Raw genomic sequence first — 27,688 nt, 5'->3', positions numbered from 1 at the left:
TGTTCTTATTTATAGAAGTTCTGCTCGTGCCCAGAGAAAATGACGGTCTGCAGCTTGAGTGCAAACACCAGAGCAAACCTGGCTGAGTTAATTTTTGTTTTTTCAGGATATATTAAAAGCAGGAACTGACATAAGAGGAATATATATATGGAGAAACTTGAAAGGATGGTGATGCTGGAGAGGAATATATCAGATTTGTGGCATGCTAGGGCGGAGAGGAGAGGAGAGGCGAGGAGAGGAGAGGAGAGGCGAGGAGAGGAGTGGAGAGGAGAGAGGAGAGGAGAGAGGAGAGGAGAGGAGAGAGCTCCTTCTCATACACCAGGGCTGGCTGGAACCTAAAGGAGCCCACTGTACACCACCAGTATGCGGGCGTGTACACAACAGTGCTGCAGTCAGGGCATCAATTTTGTATAGGAAATGACTGTTGAGGCAGCGCGGCAACGGTTGTGAAGCACTTAGCCTGAGCGCGCCTCCCTCTCTCTCCCTCCTGTAACCACGGGCTGAGGGGAGGAGGGTTCCGCTTTTTCCTGTGCAATGGGGGGAAGAGAGCGCTGGCAGCAGAATCATGTCTGCCTCCGACTCGAGCGCCACAGGACTCATCTGTAACAAGGTACGCTGTCAATGCTACCCCCCCTTTTTTTTCTTTCTTTTTTTTTTTAATCACTCTGCATGCAAACTCAGCCTCCTCCATCCATGAGCACCCTGTCTGCCGGCTCTCAGACATCTCCTCTCACTCTTGTCTCAGCTGAAGTCTATTCTGGTTCAGTCACTTTGCCAGCATCCCCCCACTTGTCCTCCCTTCCCTCCCTTCTTCTTCTTGTTCTCCTCCTCCTCCTCCTCCTCCTCCTCCTCCTCCTCCTCTCCTTCGTACTGTACGCAGGCAGTTTGTCTGTTTATCTCAACTCTGTGGCGGGTATCTTGCAGCTCTGCGTTGGACTAGTAGCTCACTGGGTGGCCCATCTGTTGAGCATGAATTTTGATACTGTGGTTCTGTTAATGAGTCTCATCTCCTGTCTTTTCATGAAGTCACAGCTCTCTTTAAATATTGCATCCCATCCGGTGCCTGTGGTTCTTTGTTCCTTGTGCATTTTCATGTTGTTTCTTTGGTTGTGCAACAGACACTTTTATTGCCACTGTGAAATTTCAAAATATTACACTACAATCTGGCACAAATAATGAGCTTACATAGAATTTACAATCTATTATGTCTTCATCTGAATGAATAATCATATATATATGCATCTATACATAAGTAGCTGTATACATTTTTATTCTCAGACATGGGAGTTAAATGTAAACAGTGAAACTGTCGGTCACAGTTGTTTTTTTGTTGTTGTTGTGAGGAATCCAACTTGTTTTGTAATGTGCATGCCTCCCTCTGCTGGTGAGGACCCACAACTGCTGCAGTGTCATCATCTCATGTTTCAGTCTCTAATGGGACTTCCAGCATGTGAGGGATTTCTCGTCTTTGTTTCTCGTTTTCCTCGCTCCGAGAACGACCTCTGCAGCGTGAGTGGAGGTCTGTTGTTTGTAAAAGGTCGAAACGGTCGTAAAGCGCAGTGGGTTGTGCGACACGTCGAGGCTGTTCCAGCAGTGAAACCTGCGTGTCTGTGATTGCATTAGATTCTACTATTGATCCCAGTGTGATGAGCTGAAGGTTGTTTTTTTTTCTCAAGAATGAATCAGAGTGAGTTTGTGCACTGTGGTGAAATATGATGATGTTTGCTATGTTTTCAGTTTATTATGGATATCAGCCTCTGGCACTGAGTATAATGGTTCACTTTACAGTCATTTGATAAATAAGACATCTAAAATTTTTACAGTTTCTTTAACCTTAACACGCCGATCAGGGGAAACTGACACATGGATGTTCACATTAAGCTTATTTCTAGTCTGTCAGTTTTTTTTATTATGTCTCTCGTCATAGTAACTGGCTACGTGTGAATACCAAGTTGAAAGGAAGACCAAATCTGTTCTGCACTCTTAAAATGAATCCTTACATATTCTAAATGCTCAGCCTGTAGAGTCTGTAAATAAATATTATCAGTAACAGTGGAACAACGTGGATAAGATATACAGTATTTATCAGGCGATCAGTTAAATTAACTTTACTCTAGTCATCTCACACATGCAGAGTACATTTATCTTTGGAGGCAACTGTTCGACTACTCTGGGAATCGGTACAACTCATTCTTCAACTTTGCATCTACCCTGTACATTTCTGCAAGTTTTGCGTGACTCGAAAGATATTGACTAAACAACTAGACAGCAAGGAAACTACTGGAACCCATGCAGGTTTAAATGAAGCAGAGTGATGCACTACAGCAATGAACTTACATAAAGTGACTGGTGCTACATATTCCTTAATTATTATGGCAAAGCAGTTAAAACATGACAATGGAAGTGCAGCAGTTATTCTAGGTGAAGAGAATGTGCAGTATACACTATATACTGCTGTTCCGCGCTAATGAGACTCTGTCTGGACTTCGGGATATCTGTCCTCCTCATCCATATGCAGAACTTCATGTGCTTTAATTAGGATTTGTTCATTCTGCCGGTAGACTCTTCAGATTCTGTTCCACTTCTCGCAGACTTTGATATTCAAATGATGTCCACAAACTGTGCACTAGATTCAGCTTAAACTGTTTTTCTGGGAGAAGAGGGGTTTCGGCAAAGGCGGGACGGAGCTGATGGGGAGGAGGGAGGAGATGAGGGAGGAGGTGAGAGGAAAAAAAAAAAGAAAAAGTAAAAGAAGGATGACGTAGTCGTGGTGCTATATTTGGCTGTCTTATGTGGGTGCTCCTGTCTGGTATGTGAAGAGTTTTCCAGCCTCAAGTTGGAGCCGCTGGAGGAGAGCAGGTTGCCGATGGAGTAAAGGGACGAGTGTATGATCTGTGAGGTGTGGTTTATGAGTTTTATTCACCTGTAGATAAAAGAGTGAAAGAGGTTCTGTGTCACTCTGTATGATGCTTGAGAGGTTTTATTGTGTCCATTCTACTTAGTTCAGTGTTTCTGTGTAAGAACATGTTTTTATGTGAATTTCAATGTAAATGACAGCTTTTAATTTTACTGATACACAAATGTAGGACACAAACTGCGTCTCATAGCATCTCATGATTAAAACTGGTTTGTTTAACGACATAACTCCTGTACCACAGCTTTTGTTGATGCAGGCCAGTGTGAGGTGAGTTTAGAAAGTGGATAAAAAGCTGGATATTGAAGCATTATCAAGTATAATTAGTAGCTTGGTTAAAGACTGGACTTTTGCCGACATATTGTGAGCCTGACTGAGTGGATAAATAGACAACAAGGTTGTGCTGGTTGTTAGTGTTGCAGTACTCACGCACACGTTCCCCTGAGGGAGCTGCTTTGGAAAAGCTGCAGGAAAAGACAGGCAGGTGCAGATACAGGTGAACCAGAAGAAGGTCATTGGAGACACAGGGGGAAATATAGATGATCTGTTCAGAGCTGCATCTCAGCTTTAAGTCAGCACGAGTTATTCTGAACAGCTGCTTCGAGGCACCGTGTGGTGGTGGATTTATCTCTTCTCATCCTGGACGTTGACGGTTATTTCCTCTCCTCTCCTCCTTCCTCCAGGGTTCAGCCGATTCATACACTAGTCGACCCTCTGATTCCGACCTGTCCCTGGAGGAGGACCAGGAGGCGTCTCGGCGTGAAGCCGAGCGCCAGGCTCAGCTGCAGCTGGAGAGAGCCAAGGTGAGAGAGCGAAGGCCAAATGCTTGTCTTTAAACTCACTGTAACTTTCTGAGCAGCAGCACGTTAAGTAGCTTATTTGTAGATTTTCTGGTCTATTTAACCAAACTTAACCTTTTGAATAGAAACATTTAGTGAATTAAACTGTGCAATATCTCATTTCTGTTTTTCACTCCCAACAGTCTAAACCTGTAGCATTTGCAGTGAAAACCAACGTGAGTTACTGTGGGGCCCTTGATGAAGATTGTCCAGTCCAAGGTGTCGCTATTAACTTTGAAACCAAAGACTTCCTGCACATAAAAGAGGTGAGAGGCATAAAGATTCAATTTATTTATTTACTTACAAATTGATTTACAAATGAAGACTTCTTAGTAAAGAAATAGTGCAGGGCTTTTACATATTAATGAATGACAGTTAGAATCAAGCTTGTGCAAAACAAAATCACAAAATGATGATAAAGCCTATCAGCACCAGGTAAATCTCCTGTGGTGACTTCACCCTTAGCGATTAGTCAAAAACAAGATGGATTACAGTCTAGAAAAGAATGTTTATTCATCTTCTGTAACCGCTTGTCCTGTGAAGGGTCACAGGGGGGCTAAAGCCTATCCCAGCTGTCATTGGGCGAGAGGCGGGGTGCACCCTGGACAGGTCGCCAGTCTATTGCAGGGCTAACACAGAGAGACAGACAACCATTCACACTCACATGCACACCTACGGCCAATTTCGAATCACCAGTTAACCTCACGAGCATGTCTTTAGACAGTGAGGAAGCTGAAATGCCTAGAGAGAACCCACGCAGACACAGGGAGAACATGCAAACACCACACAGAAAGGCCCAGTCGGCCCACGGATTCGGACCCAGAACCCTCTTGCTGTGAAGTTAGAAAAGAATGTGATGGACAAAAAAATAGTACTCAGTCTGGAAAGTCACCAACTCACGGCATAAAAAAAAAACTGTTCCAAGAAAACAACCTATTATTTATGTTGAGTAAATGTAATAGCTACACGGCCTGCTCTGAATATTTTACAAATACCAACCTGTCAAAGAGCAGAAAGGCAGCCGACCGTGTCAGCCCTCAGTTCCTTTCTTTTCTTTCAGCCCTCTCCAACAAGTAAAAGCCACTCCAACGGTAATTAATCCTAGCCAGTGAGCGTGCTTGCATTGTTTGTCATTTTGTGAAAATGAAACTGTTATGTCTCACTTATTACTCACAATCCCCAACACCAGCTCTGGGATGTGAGCTGGTGCATAATCAAAGTGGACGGAGGACACGTTTCTCTCAGTGGGTCTCTTAGGTCCATGCTTGGTTATCTTAGCTCCTAACAGGCTGAGCCATAGGTAGTCTGGGTGTCACATCATATTCTGTGAGTGATTAGGGCCGAGTTCACCTGCATACGTCATATATGTGTGTGTCATCATCAATGTGACCACCAGATGGTGGACACGACGTAAAGCATCAACGATACAGATTTTAATCATGTCATCTCAGCAGCGTTGCAGCACGACATCTGAGTCACAGAAGGTGTGTTTCGCTCTTGTACAGAAATACAACAATGACTGGTGGATCGGTCGGCTGGTGAAGGAAGGGGCAGACATCACGTTCATCCCGAGCCCAGTGAAACTGGAAGCCATGAGGATAAAACAAGAGCAGAAAGCAGCGGCAAGGTCAGAGGTCGCGCAGCTCTGACACATCTCTTTGTCATCGCTCTTCTAGTTGTGTCTGTATTTCTTTATTTTCTGCCGCTCCGTTGCCCTAATTCCAGCAGCTTCCTCTCCAGCACACTGTTTGAAAACATTTTATTTTAGACACAGCTAGCTCACGTGGCTCTGTGGAAGTCCTCGTCACTAAATTGCCCCCTTAGGGGATTCACGCATAATGAAGCTTCGCATTATGTTGCTCCGCAGGAAAGGAGGGAGCGCTTCATCCGGAGGCTGGAGGTCCACCCCTCCATCTGCAGGTAAGGAGGGCTGAAGGCGTCCTGCTGCTGTCCATGTCTGCAGGGACTGCATGCTCTCACAGGGTCGGATTGGCATACAGGGACTAAGATGTTCCCTTCAGAACTAATGTCTTCCTGCTCCTAATATAGACTAAGCTTAATGATTATTTGAACTGAGGCCAGAGCTCCTAAATTAACACACAATTTACAAAGACTACAATCCTGAAAGTCAACATATGTTCCCTCAGCCCAGCATGACCAACCTACAGAGTCTGAGATCTTCAACATTTTTAATGAATCAGTGATTTATTTAGTCTTCTCATTGGCTTTGATCCAGCTAAAAATTCATTCTGTTTATTCTGAAAGCCAAACAGAAGCAGAAGCAGGTATGTTTGCATCACTCTATTATTTTATTTTTTTTAACTTTAACTATACTAATTTTTGCAGCTGTGTTAACTAGCCGTGTGTGTCAATCCATTATCTATATCCTACGTTTGTTTGTTTTTTCCAACTTTCCATCCTCTGTCCGTTCCTGCGCAGACTGAACATGTTCCTCCGTATGATGTGGTTCCTTCGATGCGGCCCGTGGTGCTGGTGGGGCCGTCACTGAAAGGCTACGAGGTGAGTACGCCATCGGTGCCGTTCTTGAGTTCGTCCAGGTTCGATCTTCTTATTCAGGTCTCGCCTTTGTGTTTTGACGTAACAACCTGGATGTGGTTCGAAATATTTAAGGGATTAATCATTGAGTCAAAGAAACTCAATATGGACCATATGGTCGCGTCAGTGGAGGGTGCCAAAGTTGGACTTTTACGCTTCAAGGCTTTAGATCGTTTTTTTATAACTTTACCAAACATTTAGTAAAAACTGCTCATGTTTCTGTCATGCTAGCAGCATAGCTCACTGGATTTGCTGGTGAGCCCATGACTGTTCTCCAAACTAAAATATCTCAGCAGCTGTTGAACATTCATGGTGCAATTTTGGCGATTTTCCATTGCACAGATGTAGACTGCTCTGCTGTGTCACAGACATTCATGTTCCCCTCAGTATGAGTGGCATCAACTTTGGTTGACCGACTTTTCATCTACTGCCTCCCAAATATGTCCGATAGTTTGGTTTATGAAATAAAATAGCTGCAAACTAACGGCTATCCCATCAGCCCTGGCAGCAATTTGTGTTTAATTATCAAAATTGTGAACATTTTAATATGCTGACATAAGCATTTAGCTCTGTGCCTACTACAGCCCACAGATCTGCTGCATAGCATGATGCAGTAATACTTTAAAATGGGAATTTGTCGTTATCTTAAACCTTTTATTCACTTTGACTTGATTAATTGATAAAAAACAATCAGTAAATTGCAGTAAATAATAAAAACAATACTTAATTTCAGCCATAGATTAGACATATCCGACTGTTTGAGTTTGTTTGGGCTCAGTCTGGTCTTTTCTTCTCTGGCCTGTCTTTGTTTGTTCCAGTTTCCTCTGCACTTTATGTTTTCAGACGCAGTAGCTCTTGCATGGTTTGCCTCCATTATCCCATTAACACTCATACAAAACACCGCAGTCACATCCTGATGAAATTACAGTGCACACAACAGGCGTCTCACATCCATTTGAGCGATACAGAATTGCACGTATGCATTTTTACATTAGTGTGTGTGATATTCCCCCACACTTAACACACACACACATCATGGATGAAACATATGGAAACACACTGCAGTTACACTCAATTAATTTCAGAATATGTTGATCTGTGCCTGAATGTGCTGAAATGCGAGGCATGTAATTGAACAGAGTGTCTCGGTGCTTCAGCGTTTCCTCTCCGCCTTTGCTCTCTCCTCTGTGACTGCGCAGGCCGCGCTCCAAGCCGTTTGTTTTGTGTCTGTGAAATATTTATGCATCGCTCTGGCGATGTGCTTTGGGGATGCTCCAGTGGTGAACGCCAGCCTGCCTTCTCCTCTCCTTCCCTCTCATTCTCTTTCGCTCTGCTTTGTCTCTCTGGCACGTATTATGTTCAGCCGGTCGCCGTCGTTCTTCAACGCTGCCTCCGCCCCTTTTCATCTTTTGCACTGTCGCCGCTTCTCAGAGGGAGAGCAACACCGTGTGCTTCATCTTCTGTTCCAAAGGCCATCCATTTTTCAGGACTGTTTGAAAATAGACGCCACGTCTTCCTCACAGTGCACATTGCAAACACTCCATCCAGGTCACAGTTAAGACCCATTAGACACATATTTTTAGAAATAAAAGCTGCTTGGAATAATCATTTGTGTCTCATTTGGCTTTAAATTACATCTAACCTCATCTCATCCATTGAACACCTACAGAAAATTGGGTTGTAGTGAACGAAGAGACTCTCTTCCTTCACTCTAGAGGCTTATCTTCAGTAGGTGTGCTCAGGAGTCATCAAATGTCCACATGACACACTGTCCACACTGGATGCCAACTCAGTTAAATTCACTTCACTTTATTTGTCCCCAAGGACCAATTTAAAAGGGCGTAAAGTAGCTAAAAAATTGACACAATCACAGTCAATAGACACAAATAGACACAAAAACAGCACACGCAGTATAACATACAACATTCCCGAACAATTTATAGTGTTACATACATTCAAACATTTTTTTTTTTTTCTAAATTATTTGTTCAGCTGCATCCTATAAGTGGGTCTGTGTTCAGTGTGCATTTAAGAGCTGGACCACCCTGGGGATGAAGGTCATCCTCCTTCTCCGGAGGAGAACCCTAACCCTGCAGCCTGGTCAGTGAAGTCTGCGTCCTGAGAGCCACTCAAACTCAGAAAACAGAATATGGGAGGGGTCCTGTAAGATCCTGTGAGGGGATTTCACTGGCTCCAAATTAGCTATCACGAACGCTGGTGATACGTTAATTAAACTAAGACTGAAGAGTTATACGTAGTGTTAAATTCTGCACATGCATCATTTTGCAAAGTGAAACTCAAACACCTCATAGGAGAAGTTATCAGTCATTCATTCGTTTTCTGTAACCGCTTGTCCTCTGGATGATTTCCAGCTGGGGGGCTGGAGCCTATCCCAGCTGTCATGGGGCGAGAGGCGGGGTACACCCTGGACAGGTTGCCAGTCTATCTCAGGGCCAACACAGAGAGACAATCATTCATACGGCCGATTTAGAATCACCAATTAACCTAAGGAGCATGTCTTTGGATGGTGGGAGGAAGCCAAAGAACCCGGAGAGAACCCACGCAGACACAGGGAGAACATGCAAACTCCACACACAAAGGCCCAGTCGGCCGGTGAATTTGAATCCAGATCCCTCTTACTGTGAGGCATCAGTGCTAACCACCACGCCACTGTGCCGCCCAGAAGTTATCTTTGTTAACACATAAAGTACATCAATAAAATTAAAAGTGTCCTAACTCTTTACAACTATATTATATTTAAATCTATTAAAGCTTTAAATTGTGCCACAAATGCTCCATTTTAACCTCTGTCCTCTTTTCACACGTGTCTCCTAGGTAACAGACATGATGCAGAAAGCCCTGTTTGACTTCCTAAAGCACAGATTTGACAGCAGGTAGGTCCGGCTGTCCGTGTTTTTCTCTCCATGAGATGCAGCTCGATGTGCAGTAACTCTGCGCCCGGGCTTGCGGAGCCGTTTCGCAGGATTGTGGCCTATCACGTTTCATGGTCGATAGGACACACGATGATGATGATTTATTTTTAGCTGCAAGAGAGTACAAGTTCATCTCCTCCTTTGAAATGGAACAGTTGTGGATGTGATGTGATAAGACGCTTCTTCTGTAGGATCTCTATTACACGGGTGACTGCTGATCTGTCGCTGGCAAAGCGCTCGGTGCTGAACAAGAAGGCCATAATGGAGAGATCCAACACTCGCTCCAGTCTAGGTGAGCGGCGGAAAATAAGTTCTCTTTGATGTGTTTTTCTTGCTAAATAAAGATTAGTGCCTGCTAAGAATAGATGCCTGTTATGTCTTTGATGTGAAGCCTGTATTAAACTAAGCTGCTGCTGTTAAAAGTAGCTCACGTATTCTCTGTTTGTTTTGCTCACAGCTGAGGTCCAGAGCGAGATAGAGAGGATCTTTGAGTTGGCCAAGTCTCTTCAGCTGGTCGTCCTGGACGCCGACACCATCAACCACCCTGCACAGCTCCTCAAAACTTCTCTGGCCCCCATCATCGTCTACGTCAAAGTCTCCTCGCCTAAGGTAAGGAGTGTAACCCGCAGAAACTTCACAAAGAAATCCCTTCAAGGCTTGTGTTTTTGTTCGTATTGTAGCTGATCATTTTTCAATTTTAAGTTCAAGCAGAGGAATTATCCATTGGTTTATCAACGGAAAGATAATGGACAACTATTTTGAGAACTGGTCATTTGCTGGTTCAAGACTTTCTCTGTTTCAAATCACTGCAAACTGAATATCTTTGCATTTTTGTCTCCAACAAAACACAACATCTTTAGATGCTTTTTTTCAACATTGTAAAGATGATTTTCTTCTAGTTGCAATGAAACACAGAATACTTCTAATTGAATGCTGAAAATAAGGCTGTGTAATGCCTGAACCTCTCCTCCAGTTTGGATGTGAATAACCCTCATATTAAAGCTGAATGTTTGCACTTTAAGCCAACATTTATTATAAAAGTGTGTCAGGATCTAACTGCATGTTGCTTGAATTTTCTTGCATGCAAGTTTAAAATTGCACACTGACTCTGCTTACTAAATAAAATGTGCCTGAAAGAGACTTAAAGAAGGAAGACATTTGTCATTATTTTTCCTTTTTAACTGCTTGACTATCTCTGTCTGTGGCTCGCCCCACAGGTTCTTCAGAGGCTGATTAAATCTCGAGGAAAGTCCCAAAGCAAACACCTCAACGTCCAGATGATGGCGGGAGACAAGCTGGCTCAGTGTCCACCTGTATGTCTCTCTCTCTCTCTCTTGGGAACACACGCATGTTCAGGAATGACCAGCAGCCTTTTGTGGATGTGGTTTATCTTTTCCTTTCTTATCTTTTGACACCTCAGGAGATGTTTGATGTCATCCTGGATGAGAATCAGCTGGAGGATGCATGCGACCACTTGGCTGAGTACCTGGAAATTTACTGGCGCGCCACACATCTCCCCTGTGCTGCCCCAGTTAACCCCTTACTGGACCAAAGCGTGATCACCCCACCTTCAGCTAACTCTAGCCAACAGGTACGACAAACACACAAATTATGCTCGATGTGTTTATAATTTTGCCTCCATTAATAATTGCATTTGTTCTGCCTCCTGTTTAGTTCTCTGAGACTCAAGAGTTGATCGAATGATCACGACTGAAAACATAGGTGAGAAGAAATGTCTTTTTCTGTCTTTTGCGCCTGGCTTTTGGTTTGGGTTCTCACTTTTAAAATGTCCGTCTTGCTCTCCACAGGAGCCGCCTGTGCTGTCGGCTGGTGTCAGACCAGGAAGTCATAGAGCACAGGGACCAGGGCGCCACCAGGGGGCAGCAGCAGCCCTCATCTCTCCAAAGCCAGCCACCACCTTCTCCAGCCACACCTGGGGCAAAGAAGAGAGCAAGAGAAGGGTCCCGTAAGAGAGAGAGAGAGAAGGAGCAGGAGGCTGGTGAGCTGGAGGGAGAGAAGAAACAGGGAGAGGAGCAGGAGGACGGAGACTTTACCAGCGCCGCTATGGACAGAGGAACCTCCGCCTCACTGCTGCCCCCTCGGCAAGAGCTCCCTGCTCCCACCGTCACGCGACAACTCAGGGCCGCTTTCTTCAGCTGCACATGCACTGGTGGTAAAAACCACTGCAGCAGTGCAGTCACTGTTCACCACCTGACCCCCCCTCAACTTCACTCTTCCTCCCACCCTGACCTTAAAATAACGTCCCTGCTTTGACACCCAAAGTCGCATCCCTCTCTTGGCAAAGCTGAGCCAGCCCATGTGTGCGTTCAGACACCCACGGGTTTCACATGGGCTGATTCAGCTCTCATTGTAGACAAATTGCACCCCTGTGAAGTCATACAGTACTGTGACACACAACGCTGACAGTATAACATCCATACATCCTCCCAATGCAGGGCTCCCAGGGTTTTCTGTGCAGAGAGTGACAGAAGGTCTATTCTGTATGTCTTCCATCTCTACAGCTCTCCAGTAGCTGTCATTCCAAATGTATAACCAAATGTTTTCTCAAAGGCACAACTGCTTCTGTCACGGTCCTCATGGTGTCACCTGTGTTTGGAGACCCAAGGAAATTTAAAAAAAAAAAACCTTCACTCCTTGTTTTTTTCCAATTTGCCCTTTTTAAATTATTTATTTCCATTCTCTTTTATTTAACATGGCACCATCTATAATTCATATCTTTGCTCTGAGTATGGCTTATTGTACGTAAATATCCGTATGAAACGTTGATGCAAAACCCATGTATAACAAGCACAGACATGCACACGGTCTATATTGCCTATTCGTCACAGCTGTGAATGTATAAATGCCGGATCACTGGCTTAGGCTGGATTATTTGCGATAACTGCGGTTTGTTTGCAGAAGGTTGGAGGGTAAAACTGTAACGTATTTATAAGGAAGACGAGAAGTCTCTTTAAAACGAATGATTCCTACAAATGCAAGACAAACCACCGAGTCACGTCACATCTTACTGGTTACTACACTGGAGAGTGACACTTTTATCCCAAAGATCCCAAAGAAAAGAATTTAATATTTATCTCTGAGACAATTTAATCCACCTAGAAACATCATTTGTAGCAGATATAAGAAGATTCACTCATATTTAATGTCAGATTTAACTTCAGAATACTCTTAATTATATTTTCTACATAAAATCTACTCCTTTTTGGATAAATTTTACTCTTACCACCAAAATGTTTGTACACATACATTTTTTTTTAATTGCAGTTATCTGAGGACACGATAGTAAATTAGCTAACAATATAACAACATTGACAATAAAACCAAAAGATAACTATTATTTAAGAAGATTCACAGTTTGTTTTCCAGCGATAATATCTGTAGATTAAATGTTACCTCAAAATGTGTTTGGGATGTCACCATGCACAGAGAGTACGTAGACATACACAGTCAGGAACATGCTGGAGTGGACAAATGAGCAGAATGACATGTCTGAATAATAGGACTCTCTCTGTGTGGCGTTGCTGGCCGTGTACGTAGACCGGATCATCAGACAGAATTAAGAAGCAAAAGTAGCTGTGCGCACACACTCGCCACTGAGAAGCCTTCTGAGCACATCAACAGATCGTGAAGGATCACTTCCTAACAAGCCCAGTTGTTTATTTTAGCATCTTTAGACAAAATCAGCATGAGTACAAGCTTGTATTGTAGAGTGTATTCATAATTTATGCTGGTCTTATATCCATTGCTATATGTAGCCACATAAATGAACTGTATGTTCTCATAGTTTACATACAGTCACCACCATTTTTTTTGCCTTGCAGCACTCACAAAAATGAAACTGTCACATTAAAGCAACTCCTTATATAAACCCACCACATAGCATACATGTAAATAATCTAAATGTATGTGCATGACATTTATATTCCTGCTTCATCAGAAGGGCTGCTTAGGACCATCCTCACTCGAGCCGTTCACTTCGTCAGACTAAATCGCCGTGACCTACATTATAACCAGTTACATTATTATACCAGTTACTGTAAATACTGTATATTCAATATGCAGATACTATTATTAATATTATTATCAAATTGCACAGAAACGCTGAGAGTAGAAGGGGTTTTAGTCACAGTGCAAAGTTCTATACTCGGCTCCTTCCTCAGAAAGCATGTGTTTGTATGTAACCTTCTCTCTTTCTTGAATGGCGCTCTGCTTATTTAGGACCACTGTTAACGTATCGCTTCCACTGACACCCACATTCATTTCTGAAGGACCAGGTTTGTGATACATAACTTCTACTTGATGAAACACAGAGAGCACAGTACCTTCTAAAGCTGATGAAAACAAAAAAACTTAATCAGCTTCTCCTGTTTGCTTAATTTAGATTGCAGGAAATTTCTACAAAACGTGAATTACTCTTTGGATATCCAAAGCACAATTTTTTACAAACTATCATTTCCTATTGCGTTTCCCTCACCTAAATTCTGTATGCAATACAACGTTTAGCATTGACACTAGCTGAGACTATCAAGATATCTCCTCAGTTGTGATGGGGTATAATTGCACTACTATCATTTCTATGTATGCTTTTCGATGCAATAAATGCACTAAACATTACTCTGATCCCACCTCCAATACTGAACAAGCTGCCTGGCAAGCTGATGATGATGAAGATGATGATGATGTCAACATTTCTCGTGGTTTCTGACATGTCAGCAAGATAAATGATATCCAACCGTGTCTGATGACGATGATGATGGTGATGATGTGTTACAGGGTGCATCTTTTGTCAATAGCACACGTGAAGGAGGGGGTGAATAAACTAAACTACATTTAAGTAACGTTTCTGTGCGCTGTGGTTTTATTTCTCAGTGATTCACCAAGCCGCCAACAGAGGGCAAAAGGGACCAAGTGACAGACACAAAGCTTGTGAAGGTTTTTGGTTCAGGTTAAATTTTGCATTCCACAACCTGAAAAAGAGAAAATGAAACTAACTTTATGGCTGGACACCAGAAATAAAAATGTATAGACTGCCTCAGTGGCCACTTAGGAACGTTTGTACAATCAATTGCAATTCAATACAACACCTTCCCCATAACTCCTGCCTTTAATAAGTTTACACATGTCAGTTTTTGATAATATTGTCAGAAATCTATGGACTTTCTGCTTTCATATACACAGATCAGGCATAACATTATGACCACATTCCTAATATTGTGTAGGTCTCCCTTGTGCCTCCAAAGCAGTTGTGACTCATCAGAGAATGGACATGGGCCTTCTGAGGGTGTCCTGTGGTGTCTGGCAACATGATGTTGTTAGTGGGGCGTCTTTGAGTCCTATGAGTTGAAGGGAGGGGCCTCTGTGGATCAGGCTTGTTCCAGTGCATCCCACAGATACTTGATCAATTTGGGATCTAGAGAATTTGGAGGCCAGGTCAACACCTTGTGCTGTTTTTCATGTTTTTTTTTTTTTGTTTTAGTTGTTCCTAAACTGTTTTTGTGTGTGTGCCTGTGTCAGGCTGCATCCTGCTGGGGATGGCTGCTGCCATCAAGGAGTGTCATTGCTATGGGGTGGGGGTGCCTGGTTTGGTCTAGATGGGTGGTACATGTCTAAGTAACATCCACACAAATGCCTGGTCCAAACATTTACCAGCGGAACATTGCATTGTCACAAGACGGTCAATTTTATTTACTTCTCCTGTCAGTGGTTTTAATGTTGTGGCTGATTGTGTTTGGTTAGATTATTCTGTATATCTAAATAATGAAGTGTATCTGCTGTTTATATATTGTACATATGCAATTGGTGAAAAGTCCATAAAGAAGATTTCCTTCTTTGGTTTGGAAAATCAGCCCCATCCAATAGATTGTGTATAAACTGAGCTGGACTTGCTCTTGCAGCAGGAAAGGGGAGAAACAAAAAGAGGAGCCAAATCTTGCAGACAGGCGACTACAGAAGCATATATGCGCTCATGGCTGGCTTTGGAGTAAGATGTTCAGGTGGTTTAACAACAAGAGGAATGAGAAATGATGTGTTGGCTACCCACAATTACCTTGGGTGACAAACCCCTTCACCTGTGTTCTGACACGGAGAGCTGATAGATGTCATAACATGACATGTGTCGGCGCTGGAGACCTGCGACATGTTCCAGGTCTCTTCAATCAACCCGCACGTGCTCTTCAGCAAGAACATCAATCTGCTCAAATCACTCCGAGATTGATCCATGTGCACCTCATTCAGATTCAGCTTTTGCTCTATTTCCTGCGAACAGCTCCATTATTACCACCTCTATCCGAACACGATGACTCACCATCTGCACAGTTCTGGTAATACCACATCTCCTCACTTAGTGTCTGAATGTCACTTCCATCTGCTCCCAGATAGTCTCCTGAAAGAGTGTAAATTGCTCCTTAATAAGTCTAGAATATCACATGTGAAGTTTATAAAAATCCTGAGTTACAACTCCATCTGCTGGACGCTTGGTGGCAGACACATAAAGAGGCCTTTTCAGTCCATGAGCATCTTGACTCAGCCTTTGTCTGTTTTCCTGGGCCCATGTGTAGACTGCTGTCACTCTCTCATTGTGTTGACTTTAATCACCAACACTGTCACCAAATATGTCGAGGTGTGATGCCTTAAAGTGTCGATGCTTTCTCCTGCCAGTAGTCAGCCTCCCCACATTCATCCCCAGCCTCCTCCCTCTCGTGCCGTAGTGCCAGCCATATTGGAAGGTGTCACTTTATGCCTGCTGATTATTCACAGCCACCTGCTTTTCTATCCCAACAGTGGAGCTCTGTGGTGTATACGGGAAGCCAGTTTAGAAGGGTTAGAGAGAGTTCATAATCTTAACAACTTTGCTTATCGACGGTTTCTGTCTCCCTGTATAGAAGTCATATTTATTCTTTCAAGTGATCACTTATGATATGTTCATCATCAGTGGCACAAGACGTTTTCTCTAATTACTGCATGATATTTCTGTCCCAGTTCTCACTAGACAAATGCAACCATATGAAACATAAGAGTGGGATATTACGGCTTAAAGGCACACGTATAACATTAACCGTTATAACGGTTCTGGTTTGTGTTCTCCAGATTCTCAGATCCATGGACGGCATGTGGGTTAAAGTTTCTAGTTATGCCGTCTTCTTTAACCAGCACCGACATCAGGCCACAAGCAGCGACAGTTAGGAAGCAAAATTAATCTCAGACAGGGAGTCATAAATAAGCGGTAGCTGATAATGCAACAATTATATAATAAACTTCCTAAAATGATATTGCACAACTTAAAACAGCATGAACAAGGACAATAAAACTACATGATTTTCATCTTCTTCTGTAACCGCTTGTTCCTGTGAGGGGTCGCGGGGGTGTACACCCTGGACAGGTCGCCAGTCTATCGCACGGCTAACACAGAGAGACAGACCATGGCCATTCACACTCACATGCACACCCACAGCCAATTTAGAATCACCAATTAACCTAACTAGCATGTCTTGAAAGGAAGCCGGAGTACATGCAAACTCCACACAGAAAGGCCCCAGTCGGCCCATTTATTCTATCCCAGGACCTTCTTACGGTGAGGCATCGGTGCTAACCACTTCACCACCGTGCCCCACTACATGATTTAAAATATTAAAAACGTACCATTCTCTCTCACTTAGTTGAAACCAATGCTGATATCATAAATTCAAGAAGCTAAGTTTTTGTGCAGCAATTTTGATAATATATCATTGTACCTAATGAACTGACCAAGTGAGTGTATATGGCATCACAAGATCATTAATACTGAACCAACAGTGTGTTAGCAGCATCTTACTGTTGTTTTAATTCCCGGGACAGTAAAGGAGTCTGAGGGGTTGTGAGATGATTCATTTGAGAAAAATAGTTTTTCCTTCATTTTGGTGCGATTTTGTATCATTAGAACATTTATTGAAATGAAACCATCATAGAAGTTTTAAAGGAACATTCACTGTTTGGAGGAGCTGTTAACAATTCATTAGAAATACCACAGAAGCCAAATAAGACTGGAAGCCAATGGTTTGATTTGTGCCAATGTGTAGTCATTTTACTCATTGTGGGTGTAAGATCACAACAAGACGTATTGGGGTGTCACAGAGAGACACGTCCCAGCATGAGGGAGTGAGTGATATGAGCTGTTTGTTAACAACAGCAAATTGCTTTGACCTGCAGGGGCAGAAACCGCAAGGGCTGTGATTGGCAACAGTAAGTAAATTAGCCCGGGGAGGCTGCCAGACACAGGAGTGTAATTGACTTTTTATCTTTTAATTCCTCTTTCTCTCACAAAGAGACGCTGTTTCCATACAGTAATAACCTTCAGGGTGTGAAAGTCAGTGCCTGAGTGTCTCCAGGGGGTTGACCGGGAGGGAAGACCTCTGACTTGACCCTGCGGTCGGCTGATTGCCGGCCACCTATCAGGGGGCCTCGCGCCGTCCCACAACATGTCATCGTGGTGGTATAACACTGAACACCACACCGACACAGGTCAGACCTTTGATCAGCAAACATTCACTCACAAATTCTTTAAATCTTATCTCGCTGTGGTTTTTGTGAGAGTAACCCGTGGCGTCTGGAATAAAGTTGTACAGTAAATCATACATCACTTTTAAATGGAGACACAGATTAAAGATTTATCTAATTCCAAGACCAATAATACAATCCTGTTTAGTGCTGCTAAACATCTAACAATGGTTCAGTGAATTTCAGACTAGTCGTGGAAGGGAGGAGGATGAATTCCAGAGAGGAGAAGTCGAGTTGTTCGGATACATCTGACCTGACTGAAGTGCAAATTAAAGTAAACTAATCAGTCCTCCGTGGATTAGTCTATCAGCTCCATTGTCTTCAGTCAGTGGCATGCCATTGATCCTGCGAGCCGAGTCAATTTAATCAATCGGTTTGCGTCAGGCCAAGTAACTGGACCCACAGGTGACAAAACAGAAGTCTGCAGGGGCTGACTGCTGGTTAATCTATTCCAATGACTCTAAAATTGAATGTTAAAGCACTTAGTTGACAGTATATACATCTTGCCACTACGACTGGATGATCTGAATTTACAATATAATCACTCATTTTGCACTGAAACTTAAATAAATGTAGCCTTGCGCAATATTCTGGACAAAATCTTTAAATAAATCCACAACGCTTCTCAGTCACTTGTGCCGTGAGAACATCTGTGGGTGCAGTGAAGGGATGTTAGAAAGCCTGTGGAATGGTGCGCTCCTATTGGCTGCTGCCTGCCTGTATAAAGAGCCGCAGTGGCAAATTCAATCAGATCAACTGCGGGCATCCTCCGAGAACACACAGAGACACACACTGACACGGGGACGCGCAACACCGGGACCAATTCTGGCACTATTTTCTGCCGCTTGCTCTTCGTGTATTTGCTGCAAAATAAACACACTGGACCATCCTTAGAATCATGAAGGAAAGGAGAAACACACAACCGCTGGTGGTGAGATGTAAACTGGTTCTTGTGGGAGACGTTCAATGCGGAAAAACGGCGATGTTGCAAGTCCTGGCGAAGGATTGTTATCCAGAGGTATGTTCTGATGTTGGTGAAAAAACAATCTAAAATATATGCACGTGGGGCTGTTTTTGTGTTTTGTTGACGATCAGACCCTTGAGAGTTCGTTAAATGAGAGAAAATGGCAGGGGGAAAACGGTGCGTCTGTTGCAGACAGCGACAGTTTGCATGCGCATTTTCCTAAATTTCCTTAATCCTTTATTTCTCCATTCACTGACAAGAATAATATTAAATGCATAAGCTTTTTTATCACATGGTGAATGAAAATGCGCATTTTGTGATCGTTTCATGTAAATTGGCCTGTGGTGAAATTTTCCCTGTATAGCTGCAGTGATTAAAGTGATTGATTAAAATCCAAAATTCTTTCAAATTAAGGATTTGGTTTATTACTCGATTGACTCCTCAGTGAGAGTTTCTGTGTTGCACTAATCTGCTAGATAACTTTCATTACCTGTAGCTGACTGACTGACTGACTGACTGACTGCCTGACACCTCCCCACTAATGGCATCGTGTTGCTAATTGCTCCCCAGACCTACGTGCCCACGGTATTTGAAAACTACACAGCCTGTCTGGAGCTGGAGGAGCAGCGAGTGGAGCTCAGTCTGTGGGACACTTCAGGTAACTGATCACCTTCTCCCCGTCTGTCTGGTGTGTGACCTGCAGTGCTGCCTGCAGCTCTGGAGGATGCAGGAAAAATAGACAATGAGCAGGGAATGTAATGAGAGTCTCATCTGAAAGGAGATAACATTGGAGTTTCTTCCTCTCTCTCTCTCTCTCTCTCTCTCTCTCTCTCTCTCTATATATATATATATATATATATATATATATATATATGTATAGATATAGATATTATATATATATTTGTTAGGATACAAGGTAATTGTCATGGAAGTGTCCATTTTGAATGTAGGAAATAACATGAAATATAAATAAATAAAGGCTTATGTGAAGGCCTTTGCTTCTTTTCATCCACCCGAGACTCACAGGAGGTGCACTTGTTGATCTGCAGGATCTCAAGTGATTTTTCACGTCTCTTAATTCGTCGCTGATTACATTTCCCCTGATGTTTTTTTTTTTTTTTTTTTGCATGTGGCTTGATGAAGGACTGGCAGATCTACAAGTAGATTAGTGTGCCAAGCGTGTTTCGCTGGAAACTAGGCAGAAAGACAGTGATTATTCCGCTTCACTTGAGGTCAATGCTGACTTTGTGCATCATATGTTCATTTACACTCGGCGTGAAAAAAGAGGGTCATTGTGTCATGGCAGGTCTCCGGGGAGATCTGCTGTTTAGAGTGTTGACCTGAATACTGGGAACACGGGTCTGCGGCACCTGTTTGATTCCCTTCATGCTCGCTGCACAATGGTCTCACATTCCTCTCCATCCACACGCGCGGATGATGTGTGGATGCAGCCTCACTAGGTCGCCGTGGCAGGGCAAGGTGCGTGTGCTTTAGTGCACATGTGTGTCCGCTTGCTAAAAATCCTTTACGTAAGAGGCCCGCTTGCATGAGACGATGCAGCATTGGTCGTGTTCTCATATTTGTGTCCTGCCGTTATCACGAATCAGAGAGAGAGGGAAAAAAAAGTGAGTGTAATTCCCTCCCCAGACCAAATCCTGCTTTTTAATCCCAGACTGTGGACCTTTGGTCTGGCCAGCAGGAGTGGGCCTGGTGCCGAGGGATGATGGGCACACACAGAGACATCCTGTTGAGCACCAAGGTTTTCTGGAGCAGACAGATAGGAGGGAGCTCAGAAACTCTGGTGACCTGCATTCTCCTCCATATGCTGCCACGGGTCACCCATTCAAACTGCATGATGCAGGGGATTAAGACTCTGAATAGGACCAGTGGGCCACCACTTCTGACTGACCCAATGAGTCTGAGATGTTTGCTCTTTCTTTCTTTCTTCATCCTTTTAACTCATACGTTGCACATGCATGGCAGACAATTATAAATGAACAGACAAATGTGGCCACCAAACACTCAATTGAATTTTATTTATGATCATATTTTTATTTCCAGTATTGATCTAAAGGCTATTAACTCCCTTGCTTGATGGCGAGGAGAACTTCTGGGAACCCCCTCCGCCCCCACACTTCCTCTTCATTTTTTATAGATGACCCTTTTATCACGCGTATCTCTTGTCAGGCTGATGGATGACAGGCCCAGGAGCTATTTGTTGTTCCCCCCTCACACGGTTTCTCCTCCTTACTGTAATTTGCTCTAATTGCGTGGGGTTGTGCTGCCGAGGGCCCCTCCGCACTGAGAGGGTCTCCTCATTATCCCGGCTCCTCTTCATTGATTGGCCTGACCTCATCAGTGGCTCCACATGGCAGGCAGCTCCTTCTTCCAGCTCCGCCATGGATTTACAGGCTAAAATCAATCCACCGGTTTTAATCAGCCTGATCTGATCGGACATGCGGGGGGTGGGAGAGAAAAAGAGGGGAACACCGTCCAGTGGCTGTAACTCATGAATAGTGAATAATGAATCTCGTTATGGTGTTAGTGAGTAATTTATTTCAGGTTCAGTGATCTTGCTGATAAAGTTTTAGGGGATACCGCATATATTATCTTTTATTTCATAATATATAAATGAGATTGATTTGGAACAAACCCAATATCCGTTTAAGCTGATGAAACAATCTGTATAATTGTAAAAGAGAAGGCTTTGTTAATAGACGGTAATCATGTTGATGGTCAAACATCAGTCATTCTTTAATGGCTGCTCAGCTTGTAGTTGTTTTAGGGTTTCTGAGGAACAGTTTGTTTAAGAGCTACACCAGTTCACCAGATATTAAATAAACCTAAATAAACCTGAAACCATCCAATATTAAAATATAATAAGAAATTAAAAGTATGGACTATTTAAATAAAGTTGTCTTTGCAAAATAATTTCACCCAACAAGTATTAAATTAACTTTTTTTAACACTTTTGCAGCTTTTGCTTCTACCTCTGACATTGTAAAGATTACTTATTTTATTAAGGGCAAAAAAAGCCGTAGTTAATTTTTTATTTTTTTTAGACAATTGTAGTGTCATCAGCCATTGTGTCAAAGTAAAGCTTGTTAACAGTTCAGACGCGGTGATGCTCAGGAACAAAGGAGCGTCCTCTCTCTCTCTCCCTGCAGGGGGCTTCGGCTGTGATCCTGACCGGCTCTTGTGAAACTAGGGAACGAGTGTCTGATGCAATGTGGTGTGTTTTTTTGGCCGGGCTGTGAAGTCCGTAGTTATCAGCTGCAGCAGAAGCACAGCTCCCAGTCGGCTGAGTGTGGGTGGAGGGGCAGGGCCGCTCTCATCCCCAAACCTGTGAGTCATCCCATCACTGGATCATTAATCTGTCTGACCCCTGCATTCTCACTGCGAGAGGAGGAGTGCTAATGGTGAAAACGAGCTATGCCACTCACTTGATTTAACGCACTTTTGCACGGGGGTACGCTCACGCACTCGCTCATGCACGAACAGAATAGCAGCTTGTCCCCTCCCCCACCTGTACGCTCCAGCACGAGGCCCGCCGTCTCAGACCGCGAAGCCTACTTCCACTCTGGCCCAATTTCCGCCTCTGGGCACCGCACCATCGAGACGGATGAAGTCGAGCTCAGCCGCAAGAATTTGGTTCTGCTCCTGGTTCTTTTCCTGCCATTCCCCAGTTAGTCTGCCTGCACTCTCCTTGTGTCATGCCTCAGAAAGTCTCCATCTGTTGTAGAGACATGCTGTTGAGAAGGAAAGGAATCATTTGGGCCCTGCTTAGGCATTCTCCAGTTTTGTTGCAACTGAGCAAAGAGGGAATGGGAGCGAAAGAGACAGGGACCGGCGCTCTGTGATATTAGACTGCAGGGGGTGAAGGATTAATGGCATAGGAGGGCTCTTTGTGATGTGCCTCTGAAGGCTACACTCCTGTTTTCCCCTCCTCTTCTCCCTTGTGCCTTTTTATTTTGCCACAATAGAAACAGCTATTTCTTCCAAGATTAGAAACTGGGTCCTGGAGCGTCAGGAAAGAGCTGCCAAGGCTGCTACTGTAAAATCGAGGCACTGGTGTCTTACACTCGAAAACATTTTTTTATTTTTGGTTCTAAAAATGAGAAATGCAGGCATGTTTTGCCCAAAATGGAAGACACAAGTGATTTATGTGCTTTGAGTAACAATAAAAAAACACACTGGATGACCCCTCTACCTCTGTTCCATCCTGGCATGGTAACTAATTTGTCAGCTTTAATTGCAAGGGCTTTGGGACCCCCAGTGCAGCTTTTCTATTGATTGCTGCATTTAGATCAGTGACCATTTAATGCAGAATCACACCCCGCTCCCCGGCCGTGTGATAACCCCTCGCAGGACACTGAGAAGCTTTCAGGAGCACCCCACCTCTGACACTCTTAAGAGATATCTCACACCACTCATCTTCCCAGCGGTGCTAATTGTTCTGCTGCTAATGTGCGTCGCTTTTCACAGTCAGCAAAGTGGCTCTTCGGCGGTACCCCTGTTGGTACAAATGGTGTCAAGACAATGATGTAATTTGCATTCTTGAAGTCATGGCGTCTGCCTTTGCAAAAATACACAAGTACCACATCATTTACTTTAATCAAAATGTCTCAAAGTATTTCTTTCCGAAGGCGCAGAGTTGTAACAAAATAACACAAGTGGTGTCCCTTTGTTCATTGTTGCAGCAGTGTTTACTTTCTTCAGGACATTGAGTCCTGAGGTTTATCATCACAGCTTGTCATTATTCCACTCACAGCACCCAGCAGCTGGCAAATTCAGCTTTACCCTTTGATAATGTGGAAAATCATTAAGTATTCATGGAACTGATATATATATATATGCACACGTTCATGTAATGTGTGATTTTTCATATGTTTTTTCTTCTCATGCTCTGTTTTCTATGCTATAAATCAATTAGGGTGGTTGTGTAATACCTAATGAGTGATTACACAGTCAGCTATTGTTATCCGTAGCTATAAGAGGAACACTGAATCCCTTTTGGGATTCGTGCAGAGCCTAAAGTAAACATGTTAATCCTGCTCAGCGGCTCCTCATCTGTTTCATCGGATAAACACACCAGCTTCACCTCTGGCTGCAGCCAGATTTAAACAGTGAGCGTGTGCGCCATGAGGTGTGCTGTTGATATGTGTGTGTCTTTTTGTGGCTATACGTTTGTGGCGCACGACTCTGCTGCAGAGCAGAGGAATGTCCCCAACAGTAGGTGGGTGGGCAGTTTGTGGCGTAAAATGATTGATTGGCATTTAAGGCGAGCCTTTATAGAGAGGTGGGAGGAATGCCTGATGTAGATGGTGGATTCCAATGCTGTTGCTGTGGTAACAGAGGGACTGGAGGTATTGCTCGCCAAGCAGAGGATTTTTGGGGGGTGGGTGGCTTACTTAAGGATTCTGAGCATGAGTGGGAGCGTCTGCCTGCCCCGAGCCCTACCGTTCCACTTGCGTAATCTACTGCAAGGGAAGATCAATGAGGATTTAGAGCTCGATTGTCATCTTCTCTCCCTCTGAAATGCCAGTAAAGGATATAGGAGCAGGGAAAAGAGCAGTTTCAGGGACAGCGAAGTGAGGCTCAGAAGGAAGAAGTGATGCCGATTTCATATAATCCCTGCGGCTGTGTTCTCCCACTGCTGCTTCATCACACTTTTTTTTTTTTTTTTTTTTCCCCCGCAATGACCAACTACCTGTTGTCACCGCAATCAATAGCCGGAACAATCTTAAATTAATTAATTACAGCCTCAGCGGACAAACTTACATGTTGTAATGCAAATCCCAAGCCATGTACCTTTGATGTGAATTGAACCATGTAATGTGGTGGAAGAAACGTATGTGCATCTCCCTGAGGTTGTGAGAACATGAAAGACTGTGACCATTAAATATTCAACAAAAAAAAAAAAAAAAAAAACTGTACGGGAACTTTGAAAACTTACAGATGAGAAAAACATACAGAAATTTCCAAAACAATGTCTGAGCAAGACTCAGACATGGATGATTCCTTTAGAAAAGATAATATGTGAACGTTTAAAGACTTATTTGAAATCAGAGATTTATTTGTTTTGCTGTTTTTCTCCACATTAACAAAGCTCTCTTTTCTTCTGCAAGGCTCTCCGTACTATGATAATGTGAGGCCCCTGTGCTACAGTGACTCAGATGCAGTTTTGCTGTGTTTTGACATCAGCCGCCCAGACACCGTGGACAGCAGTCTGAAGAAGGTAACGGCACAGTCATAATTCTCTCCTCTGTGATCCCTTGTTGTGAAAGCGCTTCTTGTTTTTGGACAATGCATTGTATACCCATTTGTTTCCACAGTGGAAAACTGAAATCCTGGACTTCTGTCCGAGCACACGCATCCTCCTCATTGGCTGTAAGACCGACCTCCGCACAGATGTCTGCACACTGATGGAGCTGTCTAATCAGAAGCAGACTCCCATCGCCTATGAGCAGGTGAGACAAAAGAAACAAATACCATCAATGCTGAATTAAAAGTATTCACACAAAAACCAAAGCATTACAAATTGTGTTGCTGTTTCAAAATATTATAATCAGCTTTTAACCTCATACCTCACCTGTTTTTTAGCATTAATCCGCAAATGTTTCTAGAATAATTTTGAGAATTTGACTCATTAACCTCCTGAAATATTTATGATGAAGTCGAGAGTATAATGATTAAACTGAAAGAGTCCGAGGCCTGCTCCCTTGTTTCATTTTACAACCTTTTCATGACCCTGCAAGCCCTCAAAGGCTCCCCGCTGCATACTAAAAAAAAAAAATACATTTTAAAAAGGTGCAGTTTAGTGAAGGATATTATGAACAGGACCCTCCATCTCTGATTTTATTGCAGGGCTCTGCTATGGCCAAACAGCTGGGTGCAGAGGCTTATCTTGAGTGCTCAGCGTTCACCTCTGAGAAAAGTATCCACAGTGTATTCCGCACCGCAGCGATGGCTTGCATCAACAAGCTGCAGCCTCTCCCGAAGCCCAGCCCCACCCGACGCCTCTCCAAAAGACTCCTCCACCTGCCCAGCAAGTCAGATTTGCTGTCCTCCACCTTCAAGAAGGAGAAGGCCAAGAGCTGCTCGGTCATGTGAGTCGAGACCTCCTGGGTTACAGTCCTCACATGCGACCCCCAGCCCCTGCCTCTTTGGTCTCGGGGAAGGGGGGGTGGGCACGATGGTTTTATCAGGATTACCTGCTGAATCCTTCCCTCACCCCCCCAGAAACCAAACACCCCTCAGAAGAGGTGGACACCTCGCTGTCCACTTGCTCCTGAACCTTTTAGCGCACATCCATCTTTTTCCACTGTTTATCTTGCTTTCGGACAAACAATACCAGTCAAGGTTTGATCATCGAGCTATCATTTTTTTCACCTGTAAACAGTATGCAACTACAATGGTGTTACATCTGTCTGATTTTACTATCTATAGGCACATGTTGATTTTGTCCAAAATGGAAATGTGCAACGTGTGACGTTTAATCTTGTGATGTAAATGCCTCTCGGACAATTCAATGGATATTTTTCTAAATACAAAAATAAATCTAGCATGAAACCGACAGGACTTAGCAACATCCTGTACATCCCTCTTAGTAAGGTGTGTGAGGCGTGAAATAGCGCTGTCGCTGGTTTCCCCATTTAGTGAGAGTACAGAGATGTACGGGGAGTAGTGGGACAAACCTCGCTGAGTGCTATTACATGGAGAGCTGTTCTTATTATCTCAGCTGTGATGAGAGAAGGGATGAGAGCTGTGAGTGCAGGCTGCTGTGTAGACAACAGTCTAGACTACATCAACCTGCATGGATAGTTGATGCACGGTTGTGTGGCTCTGGACGGCGCTACTCCGCAGGCCATCAGTGGACAAAGTGGAGGAGGCTGTAGAGGCTCTGTGTATACAAAATGACTGCAGAGAAAAGACCGCAGAGCTGAGGGCACAAAATATAAATGGAAGTTTAGCTGGGTTTCCAGTGTCTCTGCTGCTGCTGCTGCTGTCACTGCTGGAGTCTTATTTCTAGTGATAGTAGAGGCACACAGAAAGATGCCTTTTCTTATGACCAGGAACATTTGCGCAAACAGGCCAGTGTCGAGCTTGTTGTGTGTCATTTCATCGGCGCTGTGGCTGATTCTCGATGCCAGTCAAACTGTTAGGGGAGTCGTGTTTAAAAGGATGAGGCGTCTCCTACCTGAGTCGGGCCGATCTGATTTGTACTTTCAAATATTCTTCGGAAAACAATTGTAGCATTGCGTTGTTGACGGCCTCGCAACGATTCTCTCAAACGGTATGCAGTTTTGAAAAAATTGCCTTTCATATCATGTTCCCAGAAGTCATTGAGATTTTTTGAACACTGCAATATGCCTGTGGTTTTCTCACATTTGCATCAATCCAATGTAGCACCACTGACCTGACTCTATTCTTCCAGCACACACTTGTTAATCTATTGACCTCCAATACGCAGCACTTACTGTAGGCTACAGCGACCACCGAGCGGAAACTGGATGCTTCTCTGAGCTTAAATCTTTGGCTTCATGGTTATGTGTGTGTGCAGCATTGATCTCTGTGCTTCTAACCATAAAGCAATAACGATTTAAGTGCTTGTGATGCAAGGTAACCTGTGTGGCAATAACGACGCAGCTTTGTGATTACCGTCATGCTATAAGTGCTCCATGGGCCGACGTGTTGTGGACCGAAACCTTCTCTGCTGTACAAAATAAGGCTGCTGATCTGTGTCTGCCCCCCTTCCCTCTGTGTAAGTAGCCACCGGCGTATAGAATAACTAATGACAATGCTGTGCTATGAAAGAGATCAGACTGTGGGAATAAGAGGAAACAATGCCGTTTGAGCTGGAAATGCTAGACTTTGCATAATCATAATGAAAAGTTTTACGGTGAGATGACGAGGCGCACTTTTAAAA

At 43.6% G+C, this 27,688-nt stretch overlaps 2 protein-coding genes across 2 annotated transcripts; both read left to right on the top strand.

Moving 5' to 3' along the window:
- Window positions 1–565: 565 nt before the first annotated feature.
- On the top strand, window positions 566–10,946 carry cacnb3b (calcium channel, voltage-dependent, beta 3b; the record flags this gene model as incomplete). Its single annotated transcript, XM_084554075.1, has 13 exons — window positions 566–610; window positions 3,598–3,717; window positions 3,897–4,019; window positions 5,259–5,380; window positions 5,621–5,673; window positions 6,019–6,038; window positions 6,193–6,273; window positions 9,145–9,203; window positions 9,434–9,534; window positions 9,700–9,851; window positions 10,460–10,555; window positions 10,663–10,833; window positions 10,917–10,946. 13 exons carry the CDS (start codon window positions 566–568, stop codon window positions 10,944–10,946), a joined length of 1,173 nt encoding a protein of 390 aa, XP_084410201.1.
- Window positions 10,947–18,089: 7,143 nt separating this feature from the next.
- rnd1b (Rho family GTPase 1b) lies at window positions 18,090–25,872 on the top strand (the record flags this gene model as incomplete). The annotated part of the gene is given in 7 exon segments (XM_084553320.1): window positions 18,090–18,540; window positions 18,543–18,683; window positions 18,686–18,813; window positions 19,330–19,417; window positions 24,888–24,997; window positions 25,095–25,229; window positions 25,627–25,872. Coding segments are annotated over 7 exon segments (924 nt in total). The 5' UTR covers window positions 18,090–18,464.
- Between the last annotated feature and the right edge of the window lie 1,816 nt (window positions 25,873–27,688).

The sequence above is a fragment of the Chelon labrosus genome (assembly GCF_963514085.1).
Source record: "Chelon labrosus genome assembly, chromosome: 10".
Lineage (NCBI taxonomy): Eukaryota > Metazoa > Chordata > Actinopteri > Mugiliformes > Mugilidae > Chelon > Chelon labrosus.
The sequence above is the reverse complement of the archived record's forward strand: the minus strand, read 5'-3'. Positions and strand labels throughout refer to the sequence as shown.